At 41.6% G+C, this 24,560-nt stretch overlaps 1 protein-coding gene across 1 annotated transcript; it reads right to left on the bottom strand.

Moving 5' to 3' along the window:
- Positions 1–22,131, bottom strand: Gpr37 (G protein-coupled receptor 37). Its single transcript, XM_051151852.1, has 2 exons — positions 19,941–22,131; positions 1–1,708 (listed from the first exon to the last, which is right to left on the bottom strand). Exons 1-2 carry the CDS (start codon positions 20,931–20,933, stop codon positions 890–892), a joined length of 1,812 nt encoding a protein of 603 aa, XP_051007809.1. The 5' UTR covers positions 20,934–22,131; the 3' UTR covers positions 1–889.
- Positions 22,132–24,560: the final 2,429 nt, after the last annotated feature.

Below are 24,560 nucleotides of genomic sequence, written 5' to 3'. Positions count from 1 at the left end.
ACAAGCACATTGTTTCTCAGTCTTCTTCATTCTGCCCAAAACTCCTCATGGGCAAACCTGTCCCTCCATGAGCCAGTTCAAAGGTGTATGCAAAATAAATAGAAAGAAAGAGAATTCCACCTATTCCTCTGTCTGTTCACATTTAAAAAAATATGCAGAAGTGATTTTTACAGCTATAAGTGAATATTAAAAAATACAACCTCATTTCAATGTACAATATAGTTTTTGAGTTATGCGTACAAATAGTATTATTTGGAAAACTTCTTTATAACATTATGACAGGTGTATAACTATACATCTATAGTGGAAGATGCAAGGATAAAACAGTAAGGCCAGTTTCAAATTGTGCATAAGACCAGCAATTGTGCATTTAAGGCAATTAAAAAATTTATTGAGTCTTGGTTAAAAGTAGATTGACAGTCATGTTAAAGAAGGATGGGGAGATTATTTGGTGCTACTTTGCCAGGCTGGAAGAACAGATCATCTCAGATACAATGTACTTTCAATCACAACTCAAACACAAAATAACTAGCAAAATCCCAGGCCCACCTTCAATATACAACGATTATGTTTTTAAAAAGAAAAGAAGAAAGAAATCCAACAATTAATATTGTTAAGGTGCAGTAACTCTTGAATAAAATATTAGCACCATAGCAGGAAAAATGATCTGAGACCGTTGGCCACCTTCTCTTTACGTAACTAAATAGAAACATTTTTCTTTCCCAGAGCACAAATATTAATTTGCAAAGTCAGTTCTAGAGCAGTTACTATGTCTCCCTCTACTTGCCTTTCAGAATGTTTGTATTGTTCCCCTTTAAGGAAAAATACGAAGTAAAAATTTTCACAGGCTACGAAAATCGAAGAAATCTGAGCTAACCGGTCTGGTCCTTCAGCAGTGGGTCCCGACGGAAGCGAAGGTGGACATCTCCCTGCGGATGGTGCTGAAGGGCGACAGCTCCAGCTCCGTGGTGTACTCGTTGTCATTATCGTCGCTGGTCACAGTGGAGGACTTCTGGATGCACTCTTCGCAGCAGCAGCAGCAGCACTCCATGAAGGCCCTGCTGAAGGGTCTGCAGAGGCAGAAGAGGAGCACGGGCGTGACACAGGACTTGAAGAACAGAAGGAACTGGCTGATGATGTTGAGGAGGTCCATGGTCTGCTGCGAGACGCCCGTGGCCATGTAGGCAGTGACGATGTTGCAGATATTCTCAGGGATGATGCAGAACCCGTACAAGATGGTCAGGGCCACCACTGTGCAGTTCATCTGGCTCTCCAGATGGATCTGCCGCTTGTTCCCACGGGTGCTGGCCTTCTCTGCTTTGCGGATCTTCCGAGCAGTCACTAGAGAGCAGGTAATGGTGAAAAGAGTGGGCAGACAAAAGTAGCAGCCAAAATACCACCAGAGCCTTGCACCATCATAGGTGAGGGCCAAAACATAGATGGTGTCCGGTAAATCAGGAGAGATCTTTATGACACACCGTTCTGCAGGAGCCTGGCCACTAAAGCCCAAATCCTCCTTGCTCAGCTGACGGAGGACAACTTCCGGAAGTGCCAAAAGCAGAGCACCAACCCAGATAACGGCAAGCTTCGCAGTGGTGGAAGAACAATTTTCGATCATTTCATAGTACATCTGAACGTTGGTGGCAGCCCGGAAGCGATCTATACACAGTGCACATAAGGTGAAGGTGGTGACGCCCAGAGAAGCCACCTGCGGGGGACACAATGCACAAGTTCTGAGAGACCACAGCACTGGAAAATAAATGCAGGAGGGAGGGGATGTCAGAGCAGATGAGAGAAGGGCAAAGTAGGAGAGGACAGGAGAAAGGAGGAGACAGGAGGAGGGAGGGCGGTGTCTAGAGAAAGACAGAGGAGCAAGGGAAGGGAGGGGAGAGAAGACAGGAACAGGGCAGGAGAGGACAGAGAATGTGAGACGGGGAGCTAAAAGCAAGGGAAACACAAGAAAAGGGGAAACTATACCAATTACTTTACTTAATCATTTGGGCCTGATTGAAAAAAATTGTAATATGTGCGCGCGCGCGCGCGCACACACACACACACACACACACACACACACACACACACACACACACACACCCCAAGGAATGGTAGTGAGGAGGAGATTTGGGAGCTTCTATAAACTCAGCAAGTCTGTGTGCTTTTCCTGTCATAGATAAGAACCTCCAGAGGCTGTAAGAATTTCAGTCACCAGGAAAATGCCAGCCATAAGGACATCTAGATAAACAGCAGGGACTGGCTTGTGTCTCTTTTTTTTTTTTTTTTTTTTTTTTTTTTTTTTTTTTTTTTTTTTTTTTTTTTTTTTTTACTGCAAAGAACGGCCATGTTTTCCCAAGTGAGACTTGGGACAGCCTCACACAGCCAGTGAGCCTCTGAGCTGATTGTTTCTCAAAAGCTCCTCAACTGGAGATATTTCACCAGTGTTTTCTAAACACAAAATAAAGGATCCTTTCTCTTCTTTTCAAGGCATACACTTCTGGAATAACAAGACAGGGAAAATTCTCCAGGTGCCAGAATCATTGAGAAAATAAATTTCAATTTAGTTACTAAAATTCCCTTTCCTTCATGAGGTTTCAAGACAATCTTGGTGCAGGGGGCCAGATGCGCATGTGTAAGACAGAAGATGAACTTAGGATCAGTGTAAGTACTGGATCCGAAAACACAGTAGAGTGCGGGTGTGCCACCTTGCCCGGTGACCTGAGGTTAATCCCCAGAAGAGTCACTTTCTGCAAGAACAGACATAACATTTCCAATGATACTCTGACTTCTGCTCATATGTGCTCTGCTCAGACGTACACACACAAGCAAATATATAAATAAATAAAACAATTTTTAAAAACATGCAAGTGGTTAAAGATTGGAGCAAAGACTCGTTTATAAGTTCGGGATTTCCCTAAAACTCACACCTTCAAGGGTGTAGGGTCTGAGGAGAAATTTAACATCATCATCATACGGGCATCATGGGAGTCAGGATAGATTGGGGTGGGGTGTCAAGCTGAAACTAGGAGAACAACTTGCATGACATGAAGGCTGGAATTTGCATCAACTAAGTAAGATGGAAAAATCCAAAATGGAATTTAAAGCTGTTAAAGATGCCTGATAGGGACAGGCATAAATCCTCCTGGGAAGGGCTCAGAGAAGTCTCGTAGATAAAGGAAACATGAGGTGACAATCAAAAATCACAATTTGCTAAGCACAAGCATCTCTATGGCTCATGTGCTCAGTGAAATGCTTTAAAGAATAAAATAATTACGTTTGTCATGAAAAAGTATACTCAACCAAAAACATGCATTAGAGGTAAAGAAACATAAAATGTTCAAATGAGGCAAAAATACACATAAAACAACCATGAAAAATAAATAAAGGAGCCAAGAAGCTGTATGTTAACTACCAGAAATACTCATATCGGAAAATAATGTGATGTATAGAACATCGTATCCAAAGGTCACTGCTCTTGTTTGCTTATGGTCAGCTATCCTCCTTAGCTGAAAGTTCAAGCTTAATCAGAAAAAACATTCCTGGAATCCACGGCTAGGCTTTTCCAGGACTGCATGTTGCTTATGTAAATGTCCTGTGATAGCTAAGTGTGAGTGTCAACTTGGCTGGATGAGAAACACTTAAAGGACCCAGGAAGCACACGCATGGTTGTGTCTGTTTTCAGACTGTTGGATCATGAGCACTCTAACCTAATGAGTGGGTTGTACCCTAGACGGGCTCATAATGTGATGCCTTTGTTGACAGGTGGTAGAAGGTGTGAGGAAGGGCCTCCTTGGGGGAGGTAGTAAGTCCTTAGAGTTTGATATCATACAGCTGTTTCCCTTAGCTCTTTCTTTGCTTCAGTCTGCCAAGAGGAGAATCAATGATACTCCTCCTCAGCCTCCCAACACCACACCCTGCTCAGCCTCCCAAAACCATGCCCTGCTCAGCCTCCCAAAACCACGCCCTGCTCAGCCCCCCAACACCATGCCCTGCTCAGCCTCCCAACACCATGCCCTGCTCAGCCTCCCAACACCATGCCCTGCTCAGCCTCCCAACACCATGCCCTGCTCAGCCTCCCAACACCACGCCCTGCTCAGCCTCCCAACACCATGCCCTCTTCAGCCTCCCAACACCATGCCCTCTTCAGCCTCCCAACACCATGCCCTGCTTAGCCTCCCAACACCATGCCCTTCTTAGGCCTCCCAACACCATGCCCTGCTCAGCTTCCCAACACCATGCCCTGCTCAGCCTCCCAACACCATGCCCTGCTCAGCCTCCCAACACCATGCCCTGTTCAGCCTCCCAACACCATGCCCTGCTTAGGCCTCCACTGTGGTGCTTTGCCCAAGAACCCGAGGGCAAACCAGTGGAACCATGAGCCCTTCCTTAAGTTGTTTATGTCAAGTGTCTTTGTCACAGCAACACAAAAGAACCAACATACAAACTGTCAATTGCCTGCAAAATATTCCTTAAACATCATGCACATTCTGGCAAGGACAGAGGCTACCAACACTAAAGCCACGCACTGTGAAAGATCCTGAAGATTTCGATGGAGCGAGAGGCAGTCCTTCCAGAATACAGTCAACCAAGAGCAACTGCACACACCCAAAACAAAATCCACCCAGATATTTGGTGGGATACGTAAACAACTTAGACTTTAATAAATACAGCCATTTCTTACAGCCTTTAACAAGGACAACAAATAAAACTGAAAGTGTTAGTAATATTTCAGAAAGAAAAGTCTGCAGGTAGATGAAATGCTTTGGGCCCAGAAACCAGGTCAAGTTCATTTGTTCCCATGGCTATTGATGAGAATGTTATCAAATATAGTTATATATAATGGTTTGACAAAAAGAGCAAGGAAACTAAAAGTATAATGTTAGTATCCATTTTTTAGAACCCAACGGGTTCATGAAAGCAAAATGAAAATTATGAAGCTCAGACACGTGTTGTTTATCTGCCATGTTCAAGCTGCTGGTCCGCAGAGCTACGCCAACCTGCTTTGTGGGTTCTGTCCAATATGTTTTCTTCTTCCCACACATGACACATCACACGGTGTCCCTGAGCTCTAATATGAGATATGGTCATTGCCCATGTCATGGCTACTCTTATTATTATTGGTAAAAATAGGATATAGTAATATTTTAACTGCAAGAAAAGCAAAAGCCAAGAAAAATTTACCACTGAGCTCTAAACTAGTCAAATAAAGGACTTACAATTGAGCTTATGGCAATAATTCTTCAAGTTCTTTGCAAAATCCCCCCAAAATACCCATATAAAAAACATCAATCCTTCATAGCTAGGAAAATGAAAAGCATTCACATTGTAAACATTAACTTTCAAATACAGTAAGAACAGGAGGGAAGCAGAAGTTCAGGAGCTATGTAGATGCTCATTGCTAAGGTTCTTAAGCAATTTAGAAATAAATAAATAAGGATTAAAATTAATTTTTAAATTGACTTATTCCTCGTGATGTATATTTGCTTCCCATTTCTGCTTGAGATGCTAAAGCCTGGCTCATGAGGCTTTAAAAGACTGCAACCACACTCAGAGGAAACCGCAAGAGGGACCGTCATTATTTAAAGGTCCTTGTCACCAGGGCTCCACACCAAGGAGGGGTAGTCAAATATGGGGCACCAGAGCTCATGTCAGAGTCAGTCCCTGCTCTCCTCATAACTGTGGGGATGTCCTGTCCATTGGCTTGATTAGAGTAGGCACTCAAAGAAAGAACAGGCAGACTTGTTAGCCTGCGACCATAAAGTGGGGGAGGAGATTCCCCCTTGGACATGGACCTAAGGGAGGATAATAGGGTGGGGGTGGGAGGGTGGGAGGAACTGAAGGAAGGATGCAAGTGATGGGAGAACAATTGAGTTGTAATCTGAATAAATTATTTAAAAAATAATAAAATTTAAAAAATAAAAACAAGGACATCAAAAAAATAAAAATAAAAATAAAGGTCCTTGTCAAACAATACATGTTGAAGTTACATACTCTATAGATTTTTCAAACGCTGTATTTGTATTTAAGGTTTTGAAGTGTTCTGATTTACTTCTTTTAAGAACGTAAAACAAAGAAATCCTCTAATGCTCAAGTATCACCCAATCCTCCCAAGGGTCTCCATGTAGCCTCACTAAGGAAAATTTTTATTCTTGGTTCCCTGTCATCACTGTCACTATATATTCAGAGTCCATGCACAGACACGAATCCCCTGGGGCTTATGCTGCACATCATTTTTAAGCAATGAATAATGCTTATGTTAAAAGGAAGTCTCAGCAATACAGAACACCAGAGACACTGAGAAGACCGAGTCTCTCAGAGCCCAGCACACTTATTCATTGGTAGTTTTCCTTCACAGCTTACAAGGAACACAGAACATTCAACGGATAACATTTTCCTCCTCTTATTCTTTCTAATTATTAGTTTAGAGGTTTCTAATCTCTGAGCCACACACTACAAGTGCTAGCATTTGACTCTCTAACTCTGAGTCACTCACAGAGCATTTCATAAGAAGTGAGAACAAATGCACACGGGTGCATGGGTGTCAAATGGGAGTGGTAGATTGCCAGCTACAAAGACTGTGGAAGCTGTCTCTGAATGAGAACATGTTCCCTGTCTAGAAAAAAAATCAAAACCTTTCCCAGTTTCTGTGCAGTTAATCTTACAACCAATATCAGGACAAATTTTAAGCAAGATTGACACCTGCTACAACTCTTTGTTCATTCATTCACCTACTGTATGTCACTGGAAGATACACATATTCCCAGAACTTCAGTATCCGGTCAGAATCTCAAATGCATCTACCTTCTTCTGTATTTGTATTGAGAGGTCATTCCAGTTTTCAGATGCAAAATTCACATCGCTCCTGTATCTAGCTCATTGTTTACAAAGCACGCTTCTCTCTGATAATATCTCTGCAGATAAGACCCCACAGAAATACCTCAAACTCAGAAAGGTCACAAAAGCATCAGAACGAGTTAATAAAGAAACTAAGGAAAGCTGGGCTATCCCAAAAGCTGATAGCCCTTGAAATGTAGTTGCCAACAGCAACCGCAACCCAAATGTCAGTCTTAGACCTTGCTGCTCTCCTGCTGCTGCCACCTGCAGCCCTATTACTTCAGATAGTTTCTGAAAATTTACTCATGCTCCAAATTTTATACTGTGAAAGAAAAAGAAACATGAAAAAGGCTCTGCTAAGTGACTTCCCAAACTATTTATAGGTTTTAGCACATGTAGAGATTTAGCTGTTTATCTCAGAGACAAATTGATCAAAAGCCTCAGAATAAGAAACTGAGCATTGGCCCAGTTTCTGCATACTCAAATATGAATCTTCCCACATAATTAAAATGCCTAAATGTTAAAATAATATGAAAAGATTAGATTCCTATCACAATTTTAAATGTGCTTGTTTACCTGCAGCTTATTAAAATTCTAGGAAGATAAATAGTGCAACTACATGCAATTACAAAACTGTATCATGAGCTCTGAATCTTCTTCAGGTAGTGACCATATCTGATGGCTAACATTCAGTATCAGTAGGAAACGCTCTGTCGGGAGGAAGGGTTCTAGGCACTGGCTTAGGTGGGTAGTTCTGCGGTGGGATGAGTGAGGCGCACTCTCTGGTGGACTAAAAGGCAATGGAAAGAAAAATTAGCAGCTGAAGCGATAAGCACCTGTGATAGACAAGACCATTCATTGTTGAGAAGAAAGCTAGAAGCAGAGAGTTTAAAATACTGGGGAAGTAAGTTATTAAGGTATTTATCAAAATGCAGAAAAGGCAACAGAGTCAAAAATAAAAACCTCAAAGATCTTTCTTTCAAACAACAATGTCCTGCTGTTTTCTGTATCCCAGAGGCTCAACAATAAAGCTCCTTCATGCCCCGCCCTGTCATCATCCAGTGGAGGGAGGCTTCAGAGAGCTACAGCCACCAACAGCACAGCTCCCAGGGACAAAGGGATGCAGCAACAGTCCAAGTCTGAGACGTGACACAGGGAAGCTATAGGTACACACCAAAGTATGGGCTTAGGGGTCACTCTCCTGAATCAAACTTACAATGTGAGTGTCACAATTTCAGCACCACTGTGGTTTGTTTGAACTCTATTATTAGTAGTGAAGAGAGTGAAACATAGCTCAATTCTGTAAACATGAGCACACACACATATACACACATGTACATGCATATATGCAAATGTATATATACTCACATACCTATAGAAATATACATTTATGTCATGCTTTTTAACAAGAGTCATAATGAACAGGGCATTGATGTCATCTTCAAGTGGCATCAAACCAAAATTAGAATTTCTTTATTACCTCCTACCTGCTGTTATCTATCTAGTAAGGAGATGTCTGTGCTCAGAATGGCACTACTGGATGGATAGGCTTGATTTTACACAATTTTTCTGTGACTCCACTTACTTTGGGACAGCTCCATATACTTTAGAAACCACTCAATGTGTCTATTCAAGGAGATTTGAAGGGAGACATAAATTTCAAATATCATTTAAGGAGATTGCTACGGGTGTCTAACTAGCTTCCCAAGCTGAACAAATCATGTAACTTTCCATATTATACATTTTCAGGGTTATGATCTGCGTCTTGGCGAATAACACCAATGTGCTACTTAAGCCATCAAATTTGGATAGGTTTGGGATTTGGCTTTTTAAGTTACATGCTAACAATCAAGAAAGTTGTGAGTTATAACTTCTGGCATTCACATGTGTCAGCTGAAAGGATGAAACACACAGGCAAGAGACCCTGGAGACCACCCAGAATTTGGCTCTCAATGTGCTTTTTGTTGGTCCTGACATATACAGTGACCCTCATAAAGTTGAAAAGGTTTTCTCTTCTTTAGGAAAAGAATAGCCCAAAACTAAGGCCATCGACTTCATCTGTCACGTTCGTCATTAACAGGACCGTTCAGTGTCTGAATGGAGACTGGCCTTTTCTTCTATCTGCTGACACATTTTAGAGACAGAGCTGCGGCTTTGGAAACATTTGCCAGTTTGAGGTTTTACGAAGTGTTCAAGAATGAATGTTTCCTATTGAGGTCGCTCGTTATAAAAGGTGCATGGCATTTCATGTTTCAAATGTTTCGCTAACCCAACCTGGACTCCATTTTGAATCCAGTTTTTAAAAGTTTTATTTATAATTGCAGTTAGGGTAGGATTCACACATTAATGATGCAGATAATCCACCCCACATCTAATACCATGAGAGACCAGTTTTCACTCTCGCCCTGACCCACTGTCCCTAACAAGGAGGAGGGCAGTGTGGACTCCGCCACTCACTGTGTACTGTGGAAAGCTACACCAATGGGATAAAAGAAGCATATACAGTATAGAGAATTGTATAACTATAATGGAAGTTTAAAGGATGCTTTCGGAGCTTGCATATACACTTTGTTATAGAAAATAACCAAATAAATACAGATACTTCATAGTGAAACGACATAGATATAGTCCCCTGCCTAGAAACTGCAATGTTCTTCAAGAAAACCCTTCTCACTGGCAACCCTGAATGAAAGAAATTCAATTGAGTGGTTATGAGATTCATGGATAGGCTCCAGCTATCAAACACCATGTTCTTGGAAATTATTATGATACCATGAGTCCCAAAGGTACATTCAGTCTTGTTGATGACCAACTTTAGACAGTATGTTATACCACTGAGGGGAAATTAATCAACAAGGTATGGATGATATTGTCTTTAGGGAAAGAGTCAGTGTGAAACTCCCTTGATGAGAACAATAAAAGAATTTCTCTTTCAAGTACAAATGATTTTAAATGTCAGTGGTTTCCTAGTTTCTCTTAAAATACACAACAGAACAAGGCAAAACAGCAGTCATAGTGTGCTAATGGTAGAAAGCATACTTTATAATTCAAGATATAACAAGATGCATTGTTCTCATTGCTCAAGAATTTAATTCAATGAAATGTTAGGCCCTGCAGAAAGCTTCACTGATACCATGTGGAAAGGACTCCAAAACACAGGAAACAATCTTCAGGATTTACAGATGAAGTTTTATGAAGTAAAATCTCTACAGAGATTTTAAAAATTGGCAGAAAAAAATTGAGTCTTCAAAATAGGGAAAGGTGTTTTGCCAAATACACATTAGACTGAGGATTAATAGTTAGGATATACAAAGAATCTAAAACAGTAAACACTGAAATATATTTAAGCAACAAATGAGCTAATGAATGGAATAGACAGTTCTTAGAGAAATAAAAAATGTTCAGTAGATGTTTGAAAAAGTTTGCAGCATCCTTATCCATTGGTGAAATGTAAATTATAACTTTCTTAATATTCCTTGTATCCATGCCAGAATAGCTATCATCTAGAAAAAAAAAAATAGAAAACAAAAGTAGTGAGGATGTAAAGGAAAAGGAAACTTTATTTACTGCTGGTAACTTAACTTGGGTAGACATGAAAATCAGTGTGAAGACTCCTCAAAAATACAAGGTGAAAAGAAATTACTATAAAACTCAGCTATAGCACACATGGACATACAGTAATGAGATCCAAGTCAACATCCTCAAAGACACCTTAATATTTATGTTTAGTGTTGCAGTCTAATGAATCAGAGGATGACTAGAGTTTTTAAAATGTTGTACTCAATGGAGTTTTATGCAGCCATAAAGGAATCAATCAAACAAAAATAAATGGAATTTAAAATTATAATGTTAAAGAAAATAAGTTACATTCAAAAAGAAATACCACATGGCTTCTCTCATAAACAGAACATTTAAAATTCTGTGTGTGTGTGTGTGTGTGTGCGTGTGTGTGTGTGTGTGTGCTATGTATGGGAATAGGTTAAGAAACTAGAAAAGGATCATAAGATTGTAGGAAGGCATCTTAAGGGAGTTGGGAAATAAAGTAACAGAATAAGCATGTTAGGACAACAGAAGTCCGAAAGGAAGAAAGTGAAAGAGCTGGAGCAGGAGGTCATGAATGAGAACACACCAAACAGACAGGAACACAGAAAAATGCCCTGTTGAAACTCACGTTATTGTACAGTGACTTGCAAAAGTGACCTTTAGGGAAAAAAACAGCCTGAAGAGAACACAAGGTGCTGGAGAGTGGGGTCATTGTTGAGAGCACTTGCTGCTCCTGTAGAGGGCTGGAGTTTAGTTCCCAGCATCCACATGGACAGTCACATCCGCCAGTAACTCCATTTCCAGGGGATCTGATACCCTCGCTTGGCTTTTACAGGCACTAGAGATGCACATAAACACATGGAGGTACTCAAACACATCAAAATAAAAATTAAAACTAAAAAGAGCATCTCACTCTTTTACAAAAACAGTAATCTGTGGAGATCCTGTCTAAGCTGTTGGTCCTTTTTGCCAAAGCTTACTATGAGCAAGATGTAGAGCAACTATTAAGATTGAGAGCAAGTCGTGAAACACCTGTGGAGCACACAAAGTAAGCAGAACTCTTACAAAATAAAGAGCACCTTTTACTAAATCTTCCACTGGAATATGAAAGCACTGCCTGTGCAATTGAATCTACATGCTTAAATACCACCTATTTAAAAAGGGAAATTTCCAAACAAGGTCAGGAAAACTGTACTCTAACTTTGCTTTTATATCTAAAATGTTTAATACATCTATTTATATTGTGTCTTTTGTTTACAAGTGACCCTAGGGAACAAGGGCATTATTGTTAAGAAAACCCATTCATTTGGGCCATGAATGGCACTCTGTTATGTCAGTGGTTACAGGGCTAACACCCAGTCAGGAAGGGGAGGATGAGCACAGGGTTCTTTCCTTTCAAACTCTAAATGGCTTGAACTTGTATGCCTTTGGGTTCTTTTCTTGCATTTTCCATGGTTTTCATCCTTGCAAGACTCCAGGGCAACTTTACCAGGAAAAGGATACTGAGGAACCATGGGAGAGCACACTCAAAACAGCTGTTGTTGATCATATCTCTGAAAATAAGGTGTCCTTTACCAAAGAGGTCTTCACTTAAGAGTGAGCACAGATGATCACTATGGCAGGGGCATGCTTTGATTAGTGTTCCCCAAACCAAAACCAGTACAAATAGAGAAATAAGCCTTGTTCCTTATGTGTGTACATAGCTCTGAAGTCAAAGCATTCTCCACAACCATACGCCCACAAGAGAAGGTTTCTTGGCCTTTGAAATGAACAATATGTAATTTAACATGTCCATATCTAGCACAAACCGTCAGTCTGTCACACCCAGCTCATTTCATTTATACGTGATTTCTAATGTCACTGACAAAAACTACGTGGACGGCGTCAGCTGCTGACCGCCATTTCGCCTCCTGTTGCATCTTCTGCTGTTGCTTCAGCTTAATACCAAGTTCACTCTTATCTAAAAATCAAATAAGTCTATTTTAAAACCAACATATTGCTTCAAAATGTGTCTTGATCCTGTAATTTTTTTCTTTCAAGTTCTAGCTTGAATTAAGGTTTCCCTTCAACTGCAACTTGTAGAGCACAATGTGTCCCTTCTGTATTTAAAAAAGTGATTTACATTCACCTTATCTAAATTATTTATCTAAGTATCTGTCAAATGCCCATTAATTTTAATAAGAGAAAATTAAACAATATTTGTACCATTTGTCTTAAAATATGTTACCCTCTTGAATGGACCAATCTAAAGATATTTTCTACCCCATCCTTATTGCCAATAATTATAAATTTGTTTTAAAACATCATGTTTTCCCAAGATCACAGTACAGGTTACAATCCAGGTATCACTATGATAGTTTTTTCCCATCTTAAGGGGATCTGGAATTACAGTTGCTCAACTGGATGCTTGGACGTACAGAAGGGTGGTTATAAGATTTTCAACATATTTCTGTCATCACTCAAATTGATTTGCATGATAGTAAACACAAATTAAAAACAGAATTACTTGTAGGTGAGTATTTCTGCCATTTTTGAATGATATTGAAAAGACATTTTAACATGAAATTCCTTAGCTTTTAACTAAAATTCTACTATTGGTAAGGACAAGGAAATATTATGTCTTTATTCAGTCCTCTTACAAAAGGCAAATATTTGCAATTCTGACATTTTGATGTGAATTAATTTATCAGATTGTCTTTCCTATAACAAGGTATTTGACAAAGGATAAGACAAATGACAGAGAAGGTAAGAAGACAGGGAAGATGGGGCATGCTAATACAAGGGCTATTTTGCTACAAAGTAGCAGCTATTAATAAGGTCACAGATCTAATGAAAGCAAGCCATTCTAGGCAAGGATGAAATCGGTGATCTGGATGTCACTAATGAACCATCCAAGTACACGCAGAATGATAGCATTGAAAACAACCATAAAACTCACAAGCAGAAAGTATTTGCCCTTTATAAAAATAGTTTGATACAAAGATTATAGCCTGTGTTTTACATAAATGATCTAAATAATCAACACCTACTTTGCAAATAGAAAGACCCCAAAGTACGAAGCTGTAGTAATTTCATTCTCTACCACGGAATTTTATATTAGATCATACTTTTTGGCACAAGGGATAAAGATTCCAAAGACAGTACTTAAGGGTTAGTGTTGGCAGCAGGGTTGAGTTAATTATGGGACCTTGGCGGGTAAGTTCTTAAGAGGCAAAATGAAGAAGTACTTTGGAGGGACAGGAGCATTACCCCCAACATCAGAGACAAACCCGGGTGTCCACATGCCTTTCCACCTCTCTCCTTCCACAGTCTACATCTCAGACACAGGTCTTTGCGCTTCCAAAGTGACATGATTTAACATGATTACAGCACATGCCATCAAGGTCCACACATTAGCATAAGGAGCAAGACCTGCTCCATGTTGTTACACTCACAAGATCAAGTAAATTTTTTTCTTTGTGTCTTTGTTTCTATTTTTGTTTTATGACCATAGTTGGTTCATTTTCTTTGTTGAGAAGCACTTTGCTAACTTGTTCAAGATACCTTGGAACCCCTCGGGAATTTAAAGTGCTCAGAGTGTGCACTGGAGAAATTAGCCCAGTTCTTTGAGAACTTGATTCTTTATGCTTCCTGTCCCGTATTTTGTAATAACGTACAAAGTATCCCTTTTGTCAGCCTTCCTTCTTAGTTTCTCTAAGGTCATTTCATATGCAATGCGTGGCTTTGAGATGACCAAAAAGGACTCATTATAATGTTTGCATAGATGAGTGTTTCTCAACCTGCAAACCCTTTGTGGGTCAAATGACTCTTTAACAGGAGTCACCTAAGACCAAAATTGCAGTTATAAAGGAGCAACAAAAATAATTATATGGCTTGGGGTCACCACAACATGAGGAACTGTATTAAAAGGTCACAGCATTAGGAAGGTTGAAACCACTGGTATAGATTAAGAGGCTCAATAGTTACTAATAATTGTTAAGTAAAGATAGTTCTTTTAGCATTTCTCAACGTTTTGTATTTTAAAAGAAATTTCTAGTACCTTTCTCTCTGATGCCTTATGTTGTCAACTTTTAATCACTTTATATATAAAGAAGCTAATGATATTTTGAAAACAAGAATTAAAAGATTTTCATAGTTGTAACTTTTCAGCATGGTTCTAAAAAATAGAATCATTTAAATTGGTGGTGAGAGTGCAGTTAAAAAGGGAGCAGAATTTTCAATTGAATTTCTCCATCTTTGGGCATAACTCGCTGGGATTGTGGGCCGGTCCATCTGAGACCATTCCAGAATGTCCCTGGCGCTTCCTTAAAGTCTATATTATTGTATTATATTGTATTAGAACATTATATTACTCTTTCAAAACTTTAATAACATAGCTTATCTATGATATTCATCTTTGGAAAGTTTCACATCTTACCCTCCTCCCACATCTACTAACACATTGTCTCTTATTGAAGAAAAGCCTAATAAATGTGTAATGAGTGGACGGGTGGTGAATCCGTGGAAACCTGATGACATATATAAAAAAAGGCTCAGAGACACTAATGAATTATTCAGACTGTTCTTCATCGGTTATCAGGTGCTATTGTTTTATACATAATCCTTAAAAGCTTAATGTCAGATAATAATCTTAGGAAGAGAAACAAAGAAAAATGGATTTCCCTGATCAGGCTTTATGGATAAGCTTTTGAGATGGTCTCATTTTTACAACAGTCATGGTATCTATTTGAAGCTGAAATTTGATTATCGTGGCTTTTATTTCTTATCTTCCAATTTTGGTTAAGTTCACGATATACTGTCCCAGGACAGAGGTGTACATGAAAGCACAGTGTGAGAAACCGATTCTCCTTCTTGCTGGATTCTCCAGCTAAATATTTTCCCAAGCTTGGAAATGTAGGAAATGATTACACTGGATTAATGGGAAGTCATAAAATATTTGTTAAGTACCATTCTCACAGATTGAGTCCATTTTCCCTGAGAATATTATTAGTAACTTTCAAATTGCTCATAAAACTGCATGTTTCCACTTAAAAGTCCATCAGAATACCTAATGGCTAATGCGCCACTAAAGCAAAGTTAGCATCTGCTGTGATAAATGTGCTATTACTTGAATGCGGGCTTTAGAATATTCCATGTAGAATTGCAGTTGCTGGCCATGCCATCTTTAGAGTCCAATTATCCTTCCTTTCTTCATTTGTCAGTGCTGAGCACAAACCACGGCAATGAAAGAATCATTTGTTTCACACAGTTTAAAACCAATATGTGCAAAGCCATTGGAAATGCCACCTCTTTTTATGAAAAAAAAATTCTAGATTTTTCACAAATTACTTCTGACCAGACATCCCAGTGAGATGAGTTCCCATGAGTCATCTTCTGTCTCCACACAGGAATCTGGTATCCCAGTGAAATAATATCCAGTTAAATCTCTGATGACCTGAGACAGACTCGGAACCTTTTGCTATTCCATGAAGGTGTGGGTCCTTCAAACTTCAGGGAACTTAATGTCATTTGAAACCCACAAATAACGTTAAACAGAAGCAGTTGTTTGGCAGTGGCCTGGGATCATCTGATTCACTGGCTCTCACTGGCTTCTGTCCATCAGCTAATGAGCAGAGAGCTGTTCTACTTGCCATATTCAGTGTGTGAATCATTTGGCTTTAAACACATATTCTATCCTTGGGTGGCTAGGATGGTAGGAAACTCTGGCACCATTATCTTTCTGCAACCCACAGCACACAGACATACACTTACCTGTATCTCTAAGAATTGCTTTCCCTGGTGTCCCTGTGATAGGCCATGATGTGTCTAGGATGGTAGCTCTCAAATTCAAGTCTAGTTCCATCTTCTCTCCTACCACCATTTTCCAACCATCTGACAGCCCTTCCTTGCTATTAGATTTAAGCTTGGCCATGGTTGTTAAAAATTTTTCAACATAAATCAACTACAGCCTATGGAATTTATTGCAGAAATAGGATGAAATTTATGAATAGTAAAAGCTGTGAAAATCATGGACTGAATGGTGCTAACTGGCTTTATGGTGTTTTCTTATCTAACAGATACAGGGATTTTTTCAAAAGCTGAAAAAAAAAAGAGGAGAAAGAAAAGAAAAACAGACTGCTCTTTGGATACAACTTTGCTTAAGAATGGTTTTCTGATCAGCAAACATAGACTGCTGCACCACACCAACAGGTCTGGGTACATTTGTGAAATCCATCCATCATCGTTGAAATGAAGATGGAACCTACAGCGTCACAGCATCCTTATTTAATCTGTAAAGTGTAAAGGCCAAGAAGTGAATGCTGTGGCTCTTTATCCTGACACATGCTTCAGGGATGAAGCATGGTTACCCTCAGAAAACAGAACATGTGTGTTTGGTGGCTCTGGGGTGCAACCTTGCCTAGAAATTGCTCTTCACCAAAGAGATTCACTAGGCTCAAGGTTATGCCCCATGTCTGAAAGCAGTTTCCATCCAGCGATGGGTTCATCAAAGACCACAAAGGCACACTCACTCAACTCAGGATGTTCCTTCATGGCCACTCACTCAACTCAGGATGTTCCTTCCTGGCCACTCACTCAACCCAGGATGTTCCTTCACTGCCACTTTACTCAACTCAGGATGTTCCTTCCTGGCCACTCACTCAATTCAGGATGTTCCTTCATGGCCACTCACTCAACTCAGGATGTTCCTTCACGGCCACTTACTCAACTCAGGATGTTCCTTCACTGCCACTTTACTCAACTCAGGATGTTCCTTCCTGGCCACTCACTCAACTCAGGATGTTCCTTCACGGTCACTCACTCAACTCAGGATGTTCCTTCATGGCTACTTACTCAACTCAGGATGTTCCTTCACTGCCACTCACTCAACTCAGGATGTTCCTTCACTGCCACTTACTCAACTCAGGATGTTCCTTCACGGCCACTCACTCAACTCAGGATGTTCCTTCCTGGGTACCCTAACTCCAAGAAGTGCCCTGTTGTCAGCTGAGGTCTTTGTGGCAATGTCATACATAGTAAAATTCTCCCCCTCCTCCCTCCCACCTGCACTTCAATGCTAAACAAGTGTTGAACCTGATCATGTCACAACGAACTCATCCCCTCCCCCACTCTAACCATACACACAAATGCTCCATTTCAGGATTTGTACATTCAGCAATGTGATTAGGGACACTGGCAAAGTCCCTTGTACTTTTTTGAAAATACCACAAACAGTTTACTTTAGATTTTGTCTGTAGCTCTTATTCTTAGAAATTGGAAATTAGGAAGCTGACATCATGTTTAATAATTATTTTATAAAACATGCTGAAGTATTATAAATTAGCCAGATGAACAAAATGGAGTGATAGGTTGATTGTCATGTATTGTAACAGTGAAAAGTATTGTATAAAAATTTAAAAAAATGGATAATATGAACCATGTTTTAAAGTAAATATTTTCAAGCAAGCCTTTGCTTCTCTAGAAAAAATTAAAACCAAATCTCAATAATGGAAAACAGAAAAGACTGTAAAAGTTGTAGAACACTAGGCAAAACTACAGAGAGCAAAAGAATGATTTTTGCTAACAACAAGAAAAACAGTTTTTAACAAAAGTCTTGAGAAAACTGAGTTGGAAAGATATAATAAAGTATTATTATATGATTGTAAACTCTGGAGCAAACCTGTAACCCTCAGACTCTAGAGGCGGAGGCAGGAGGACCAGGAGTCCAAGGTTGTCCTCAGCTATACGGTAAGTCTGAGGCCAGCTTCCATTACATCCCACCTAGTTTCAAAAAACTAAAAGCAAAATAAAAACTTCAGAATTAGTGAGGAAGAAATTTAAATGTGTAATAAGCACCATTACTTAGAGAAGTTAAGTCTTACTAAACTAAGCTAAGTTTTAATATTTTTTCTTCTGATCGATACAATTCTTTCCACTTGTGGTTTCCCTCAATAACTTTGGCTATTTGTTTCTTTCCCTGCTCTTTTTTCCTGCCCTTTTCGTTGCCTTTCTACCTAAAGTGCAAAGCCACCCCCAGCCCGAACTTGTCCTCCCAGTGAGGCAAGCCCACATACTTCCTGCTTGTGGGCTACCTCCTCTGTTGCACTTTACACACTATTTTTATTTTTAGTCTTCTTTTTGCCTAAGTCTTCTGCATTACTAAAACAAAGAATCAGAGAAGGCTTCAAAGGCTCGAACTGCCTTTGAAAAAACAATTGTAAAATGTCACATATTCTCTTATATAATTCATCTATGTCCTCTCCAGTTTAAAAAAAAAAGAACTGTCTCTCGAATAAATGCCACTGTTTCAGAGTCATCCCATGCTTGGCAACAAGTGAGGCCCTGGACCCTGGTAAGTAGCAACAGCTGATTTAGTAGCCGTGGATGGTCCTACATCTGAGGCCAGACAGAATAACAGAGGGTCTTATTGACCGTCTCTGGCTCGGGGCCTTCTAAGTAGGCACTGTTTTCTGTTTACTTATCTTGGAGTTTTAAGCCCCAGACAATGTTGAACATAGTGTCAACTGGCCCTGGTGCCAGACAGGATCAGAGGCTCTGGAATATTTACAGTTTCCCTTCTTGTGTTTCTATAAATGAAACGGACAGTCTGAATGGAGAAAAATCAAGGCCCAGCTGGCTAAAACCACAACTGGCAGCCAAACACTTGGGCAGGTTCCAAGAGCTGGTGTTTAAAGAGAGGCCAATTTGCGGAGCAAATTCCAACTACTAGAGCAATGACTAGTACAATAGCTCTAATGCGAAACAGTAAAACCTTATCTTGCTCAAACCATTTTCATTCCCAAAGTTCAGAAGCTACTTTTTTTTAATCAAAATGTTATTATGTTACAATTAAATCCCTTTAAACCAGCCGATTCTTCACAGCCACAGTAGTGGCAAATTTGTATTATATAGTCTGTAAGAGTTAGAGTATGCAGGACAGGGCTAATGTCTTATTTTTGTTTAAGTTCATCCAGAAAAATGAACTGGTTTTAAATGATGAGATGGGTCCACAGAGAAAGAAGGAAGACCCAACAACGCAGACGAAATGGGACAGACAGCTTAGCCAACGTAAACTAATCTGGGAGATTCCTAAGACACCACGAGGCCAACTGAAGCACAAAGATTGACTATCTTTTATACATGAAATGTAACTCCAGATTTGGTAGTTAAAATAAAAAGCTCAACCGTCTCTTTGGGGGATGGGAGGGTGGAGGAGTCACAGTGAAATACTGGAACTTTAGTGAATAAATGCTAATGACTTCGACGCGCCCCCCCCCCCGCCCCCATCCCTTTGCTAGGTTCCTATAAGGACGCCATGGGCTAGCCATTATTTAGCCCTGGGTTGTCTAACGGGTGCCAAGTCTGAAATATCACCATCCAGAAGACAGTTGTACACATTATAGGACCATTTTTTTTCCACAGGCAAAGCTGCTTTCCTTCATATACACATATGCATGCATACGTGGCTGGGGAAAAGAGAAGGGACTCGGAGAAAGAAGCAAGGAGTCCCACCAGGAAGGTGCATCCAGCCGCCGTTCTTTTACTACATACAAATCTGGAAATGGATAAAGGTAGTAGCTAGCAGGCATTACCTCGATATAGGGTACGATCTTGCAGGAGAAATCTTCTAAAAGCCACTTCTTGGTCAACTCATGGAAGATGACGAGGGGGAGGCAGAAGAAGATGATGAGAAAGTCCCAGAAGGCCAGGTTGGCCAAGAGAGAATTGGAGATGCTCCTCATGTAGTAATTGTGACACACAATACACATCACCGCCAAGTTACCAATGATGCCGGTCCCAAATATCACCACGGACAAGCACATGACTGCGTAGGCTCCATAGGATTCCTGGGTCAGCGGGTAGAAGGGGTTCTTCAGTCTCATGCGCCTGCTAGTGCTGTTTCCATGGCGCGGACCCCCTTGGTCAGGGACCCAGTCGTCTGCAGACCCATTTTGCGGTAGTGCCCTGCCTGGGGGAGCGAGGGTCCGCCCTTCGTGCACAGCTGGAGGCCTGTGATGGGGACCCTGGAGTTGTCCAGTTCTTCGTGGCCAGTAAAAAAGATCTCTTGGTTCAGGTTCTTTTTTCACGCTCTGGTCCTGGCTGCTCCGAGGAATGCTAGCGCCCCTGGGACCCATCTCTTTCCCATCAGAGGTCTGAAAGGGGTCTGTGGGGTCCCTTCTCCCCAAATGTCCGGGTGGCTCTTTACCCGGGGCCCCTTTCCATCTCCAGGCACCAGGTGGCTTGGTTGGAAGTCCCAAGGGTCCAGCAGCCACCTCAGCCTCCGCCTCTTCACTCACACCTGTGTCACCGCCCCTGGCTGGTGGGAGTTCCCAAGAGGTCGCCCCTCTCACCTCTGCCTGCAGTTTCTCCCTGGGCTCACGGACTCGCAGAACATCTCCGGCAGGATTCCCAGGTCCCCGGGCATCCCTGCTGCGGCGTTGGGGCAATGGGGAACAGCTCTGCCCCAGACAAGTTCCATTCCTGGCCTCAGGGACAAAGCTCAGGGCAACAGAGACTGAAACCTTCAGCAGCAGCAGGAGCAGCAGCCGCGACGTGCGGGAGAGAGGCGCGCCCGGGGCTGACATGGCTAGGCGAGGGCGCACCTAGCAGCTCGGCTCTCGCTTAGCACAGACACCTGCTGCCAAACTTGGTGCAGAGAGTTACAAACATGTCACATACTCACCACTGGGTAGTGAAGGGAGCTGAAGATTGCTGGGAGAGCAGTGAACAGAATGTGCGGGGAAGGAGGGTGTCGCCAACACACCCCTACAACCCTTCCACGTTTGACGTCCTGTGCATTTCTCAGGCAAATCTCATCGGAGCTCTGAGCACCGGAAGGTTCCAAAGAAAATAGCTGATCCACCAGGCTGACCTTGAAAAGTTGCAAACACCACCTGATTGTTCCCTAATGTTGCCACTGGGCTCAGCCTGGAAGAAGCCCCGCGCTCCTCCCAGCCTTTGGGTGGTGGCTGCCTTCTTGGTAACAGTTGCTCTGCTATTTACATCCTTTCCGTACAGCTTTATCCAGTCGCTAGCCAAGGTCTCTAGAGAGAAAGAAAAACAAGTCCCCTCCACCACGGGACTGGCTGTCACAATCCCACTCCTGGTTGGCAGGAGACCCGCTGCAAACAGAGGCAACGCTGGTGCTCAGAGGAAAGTCTTTTCTCTTGTAACTCCGGCGACTTTCGAAGGGACTTTTGCCAAGGAGATGCCAGATTCGAAACCCGCGGCCGCTGTCAAAGTTGCAGCTCCTTCAGCTCAAAGTTGACAAGGGGATGTCGCCGGCAGCTGCGCATAGTGCACCGGCAGAGAAGGGTGGAGGGATAGGGAGGAGAGGGAGCTGCTGTTTCGTGCACAGTGCGGTGGGCAGCAGGAGCTTGTCACTGCCACCACCATCGCAACCCGGGTGGAGAGCGTGGTGCCTGGAACTGCCGTAGGCGGGCGGAGCAGTGCGTGGTCGACAAGGGGAGGCGGCCCCGGCCTCTCCTAGCCTCTCAGCCACTGCGCGCGCTTCGCTTCAGGCCTCCTCCCTCTCGTCCTCCTTCTAGCAGAGCATCTGGTTTGTGGAGAGAAGGGATCCCCTGGTGGTTTTACCACACACTAAACCCACACACGTTTCATTCAAGCCGTTCACAGTGGCTTTCAATCGGAAGCTGGGAGCTACCAGGGAACAAGGGCGGAGGCGCCGAGTCTGCGCGACTAGAGGCAAGGACATAAACTCCATGGGTTATTGCCCTAGATAGTCCAACCAGCCCGACCGAACCTATCACCATCCAGGAGAAGGGAGGATCTCAGGATCCCGGGTGTGGACCGGGATCCCCGGAGAACGTAGAAAGGGCGAGACTCTTGTGCTCTGCAACAATTGGCAGCAACTAGTGCGCATGCTCAGGCCTCAGACTCCCCCGGGTGTAGTGACACATTCACAGTCTTAGATTCCCCAGAGCAGGGACAGAAGAGAAACAGAGTTCACAGGTTTCATTCACTCCGTGAGAGAGCGGGTTGTAACATAAGAAAGCTCCGGGTGCTCCATTACCTTTTACATTGACTTTGAAAGCAGCCTTCCAGGAGTGGGAGTCAGGGCAAATCACCAAGAACAGAAGGAAAGCAGCATCCTTGATGTGGAGAACTAAGAACTGACAGCGTGGGGTTCTAAACGCCCAGCGCCTTCCCTGCCTTTCCAACCTTTATATACCCACAGCCCTGTATAGCAATCTTGGGACAGTTAATAAAACATACAGATATCAGACCAAATAAGAAAAAGAGAAGAAATAAACATATTTTGAAGTAGGGACAAAGGCAACAATGGATAGAAGAATTATCTAAGGATGCAAGAGAAAATACAGTAAAAATGTAATAATTGTGGTAAAGAGTCTCCAACTGTGTGCATCTTAAGCAGTGGCATTTGTGAATGTGTGTTTACACGGCAAAGGGGACTCTACGGTGAGGTTTAGTCCAATATCTGGAGACGAAGAGTGTCATGGGTTAGTGGTGCGTTACAACACAAGGGAGCCAAGAAGTTAGGGTTAAGAGAGTGGAGAGAAGTGGGAAGGGGAAACCAGGCCACAGGCTTAAAGAATAAGAGCTGGGATAAGGGGCACAATAGTGTTGTCCCCTCCCCCTAATTCCTACCTCTGACTTCTAGAACCTGCATTTTATTGTATTTTATCGTAATAAATTTGCATTTATTTTTCAGAGCAATGATACTTCAGTAATGAAGAAGTCAATACGAACATGTAAACAACAGGATGAATTTTAAAGAAAAAAAATACAAACCCCACAAAATAGCTCAAGGAAAAACATACATAAATAGAAAAGCATTCACATCAGAGAGACCAAATCACTTATCAATATGTGCTCACAAGGAAGCATTGGGCTTAACCTAGTCTAAGGAATGAATTTACATTTGTAGAAAGTTTTGAAATGTATCCTGTGATCTTTTGAAGCCACAGTTACTTTATAATTAATCAAACCAGGCAGTAAGAAACAGATCTTATAGGTTAGAACCCATGGAATCCCTATTCATTTGCATATTCACTGATCCATTTATACATGTTAATGGTCTCAAATTTGTTAATGTTAACAAAATATGTTGGGTAGGTTAATTAGAGCCATCAGCAAACAAGATAAAGTTCTCTTCACACTGAATTTATATTCCTTTGATAGAGACAGGATAAACAAATAAGCACCATGTATTGTGTTTTATATTAGACGGTACACAATGGAGAATAAAGAGTAAGGAAACAGAGTTGTAACTAGACAAGGATGCTGAGAAGCCGAGTGTCCCTCCCTAGGGACAGGTGGTAACAGGTGTCTCTTCCTAGATGGCAAGACTACTTAACGCAACAGGGTTAAACCTAGCATGGGTTAGCACAGGATGGTCAATAACCCAAGGGAACAGAAAACAGAGAAACATACATAAATCTATAAAGGAATTTGATGAACACTAGCATACCAAGTGGTAGGAATCTTGGGAGATGTCAACGAACGGTGCCAGAGGGAGCTGGGAACCCATATTTTCCTTCTTTGTGCTATCTATATAGTACCTATTTCAGATTAAAGACTAGATACGGCAGTGAGTATTTAAAGCTTAGAGAAGAATATTTAAGACATGTCATTACCACATTAAAGTAAGAACAGCTTCATTAAACTCAAGAGAATAAGAAAAAATAACAATAAATGTGACCACCCTAAGGTCTTCCCATTTCTGGTTACTAAGGCCATGATCTATGCAGCCACAGGTTGGAGCTACGATGTGTTTGGTCATATTGGAAAACCTCATGCCACGGACCAGGTAAGGAAAAACCTGGCTGCAGGAGGTCTGAAAAGCCGAGCACATCTGTGGTCCAGGATACTGTTGCCATGAGGAACCCAGTAAGACTCTGCACCAGGACATTTCCAGAGAGGTTTATAGGAGGAGGAAAGACTAAGCATGAACGTGAACCACTTCACAGGCTGCAGTTCTAGAACTGAAACAAAACAAAACAAAAACAAAAAGGAAGACCCCAGGTGAGCGCCTACATTCAATGGGCTCAACTGTGCTGCCCTTTGAGTGCTGTGTGTAGATAGACAGATAGACAGACAGACAGACAGACAGACAGACAAAAAAGACATGTCCTGTTTAGATTATTAGTCTCTTCAAAAATAGGTGAACAGAAATGTGCTGTGAGGACTCTTCTATTGTAATTTACGTGTTTTGTTTCTTTAAAAGAACT

Source organism: Acomys russatus, chromosome 10, assembly GCF_903995435.1.
Source record: "Acomys russatus chromosome 10, mAcoRus1.1, whole genome shotgun sequence".
In the NCBI taxonomy this organism is placed as follows: domain Eukaryota; kingdom Metazoa; phylum Chordata; class Mammalia; order Rodentia; family Muridae; genus Acomys; species Acomys russatus.
This window is presented reverse-complemented; position numbering and strand designations above follow the sequence as displayed.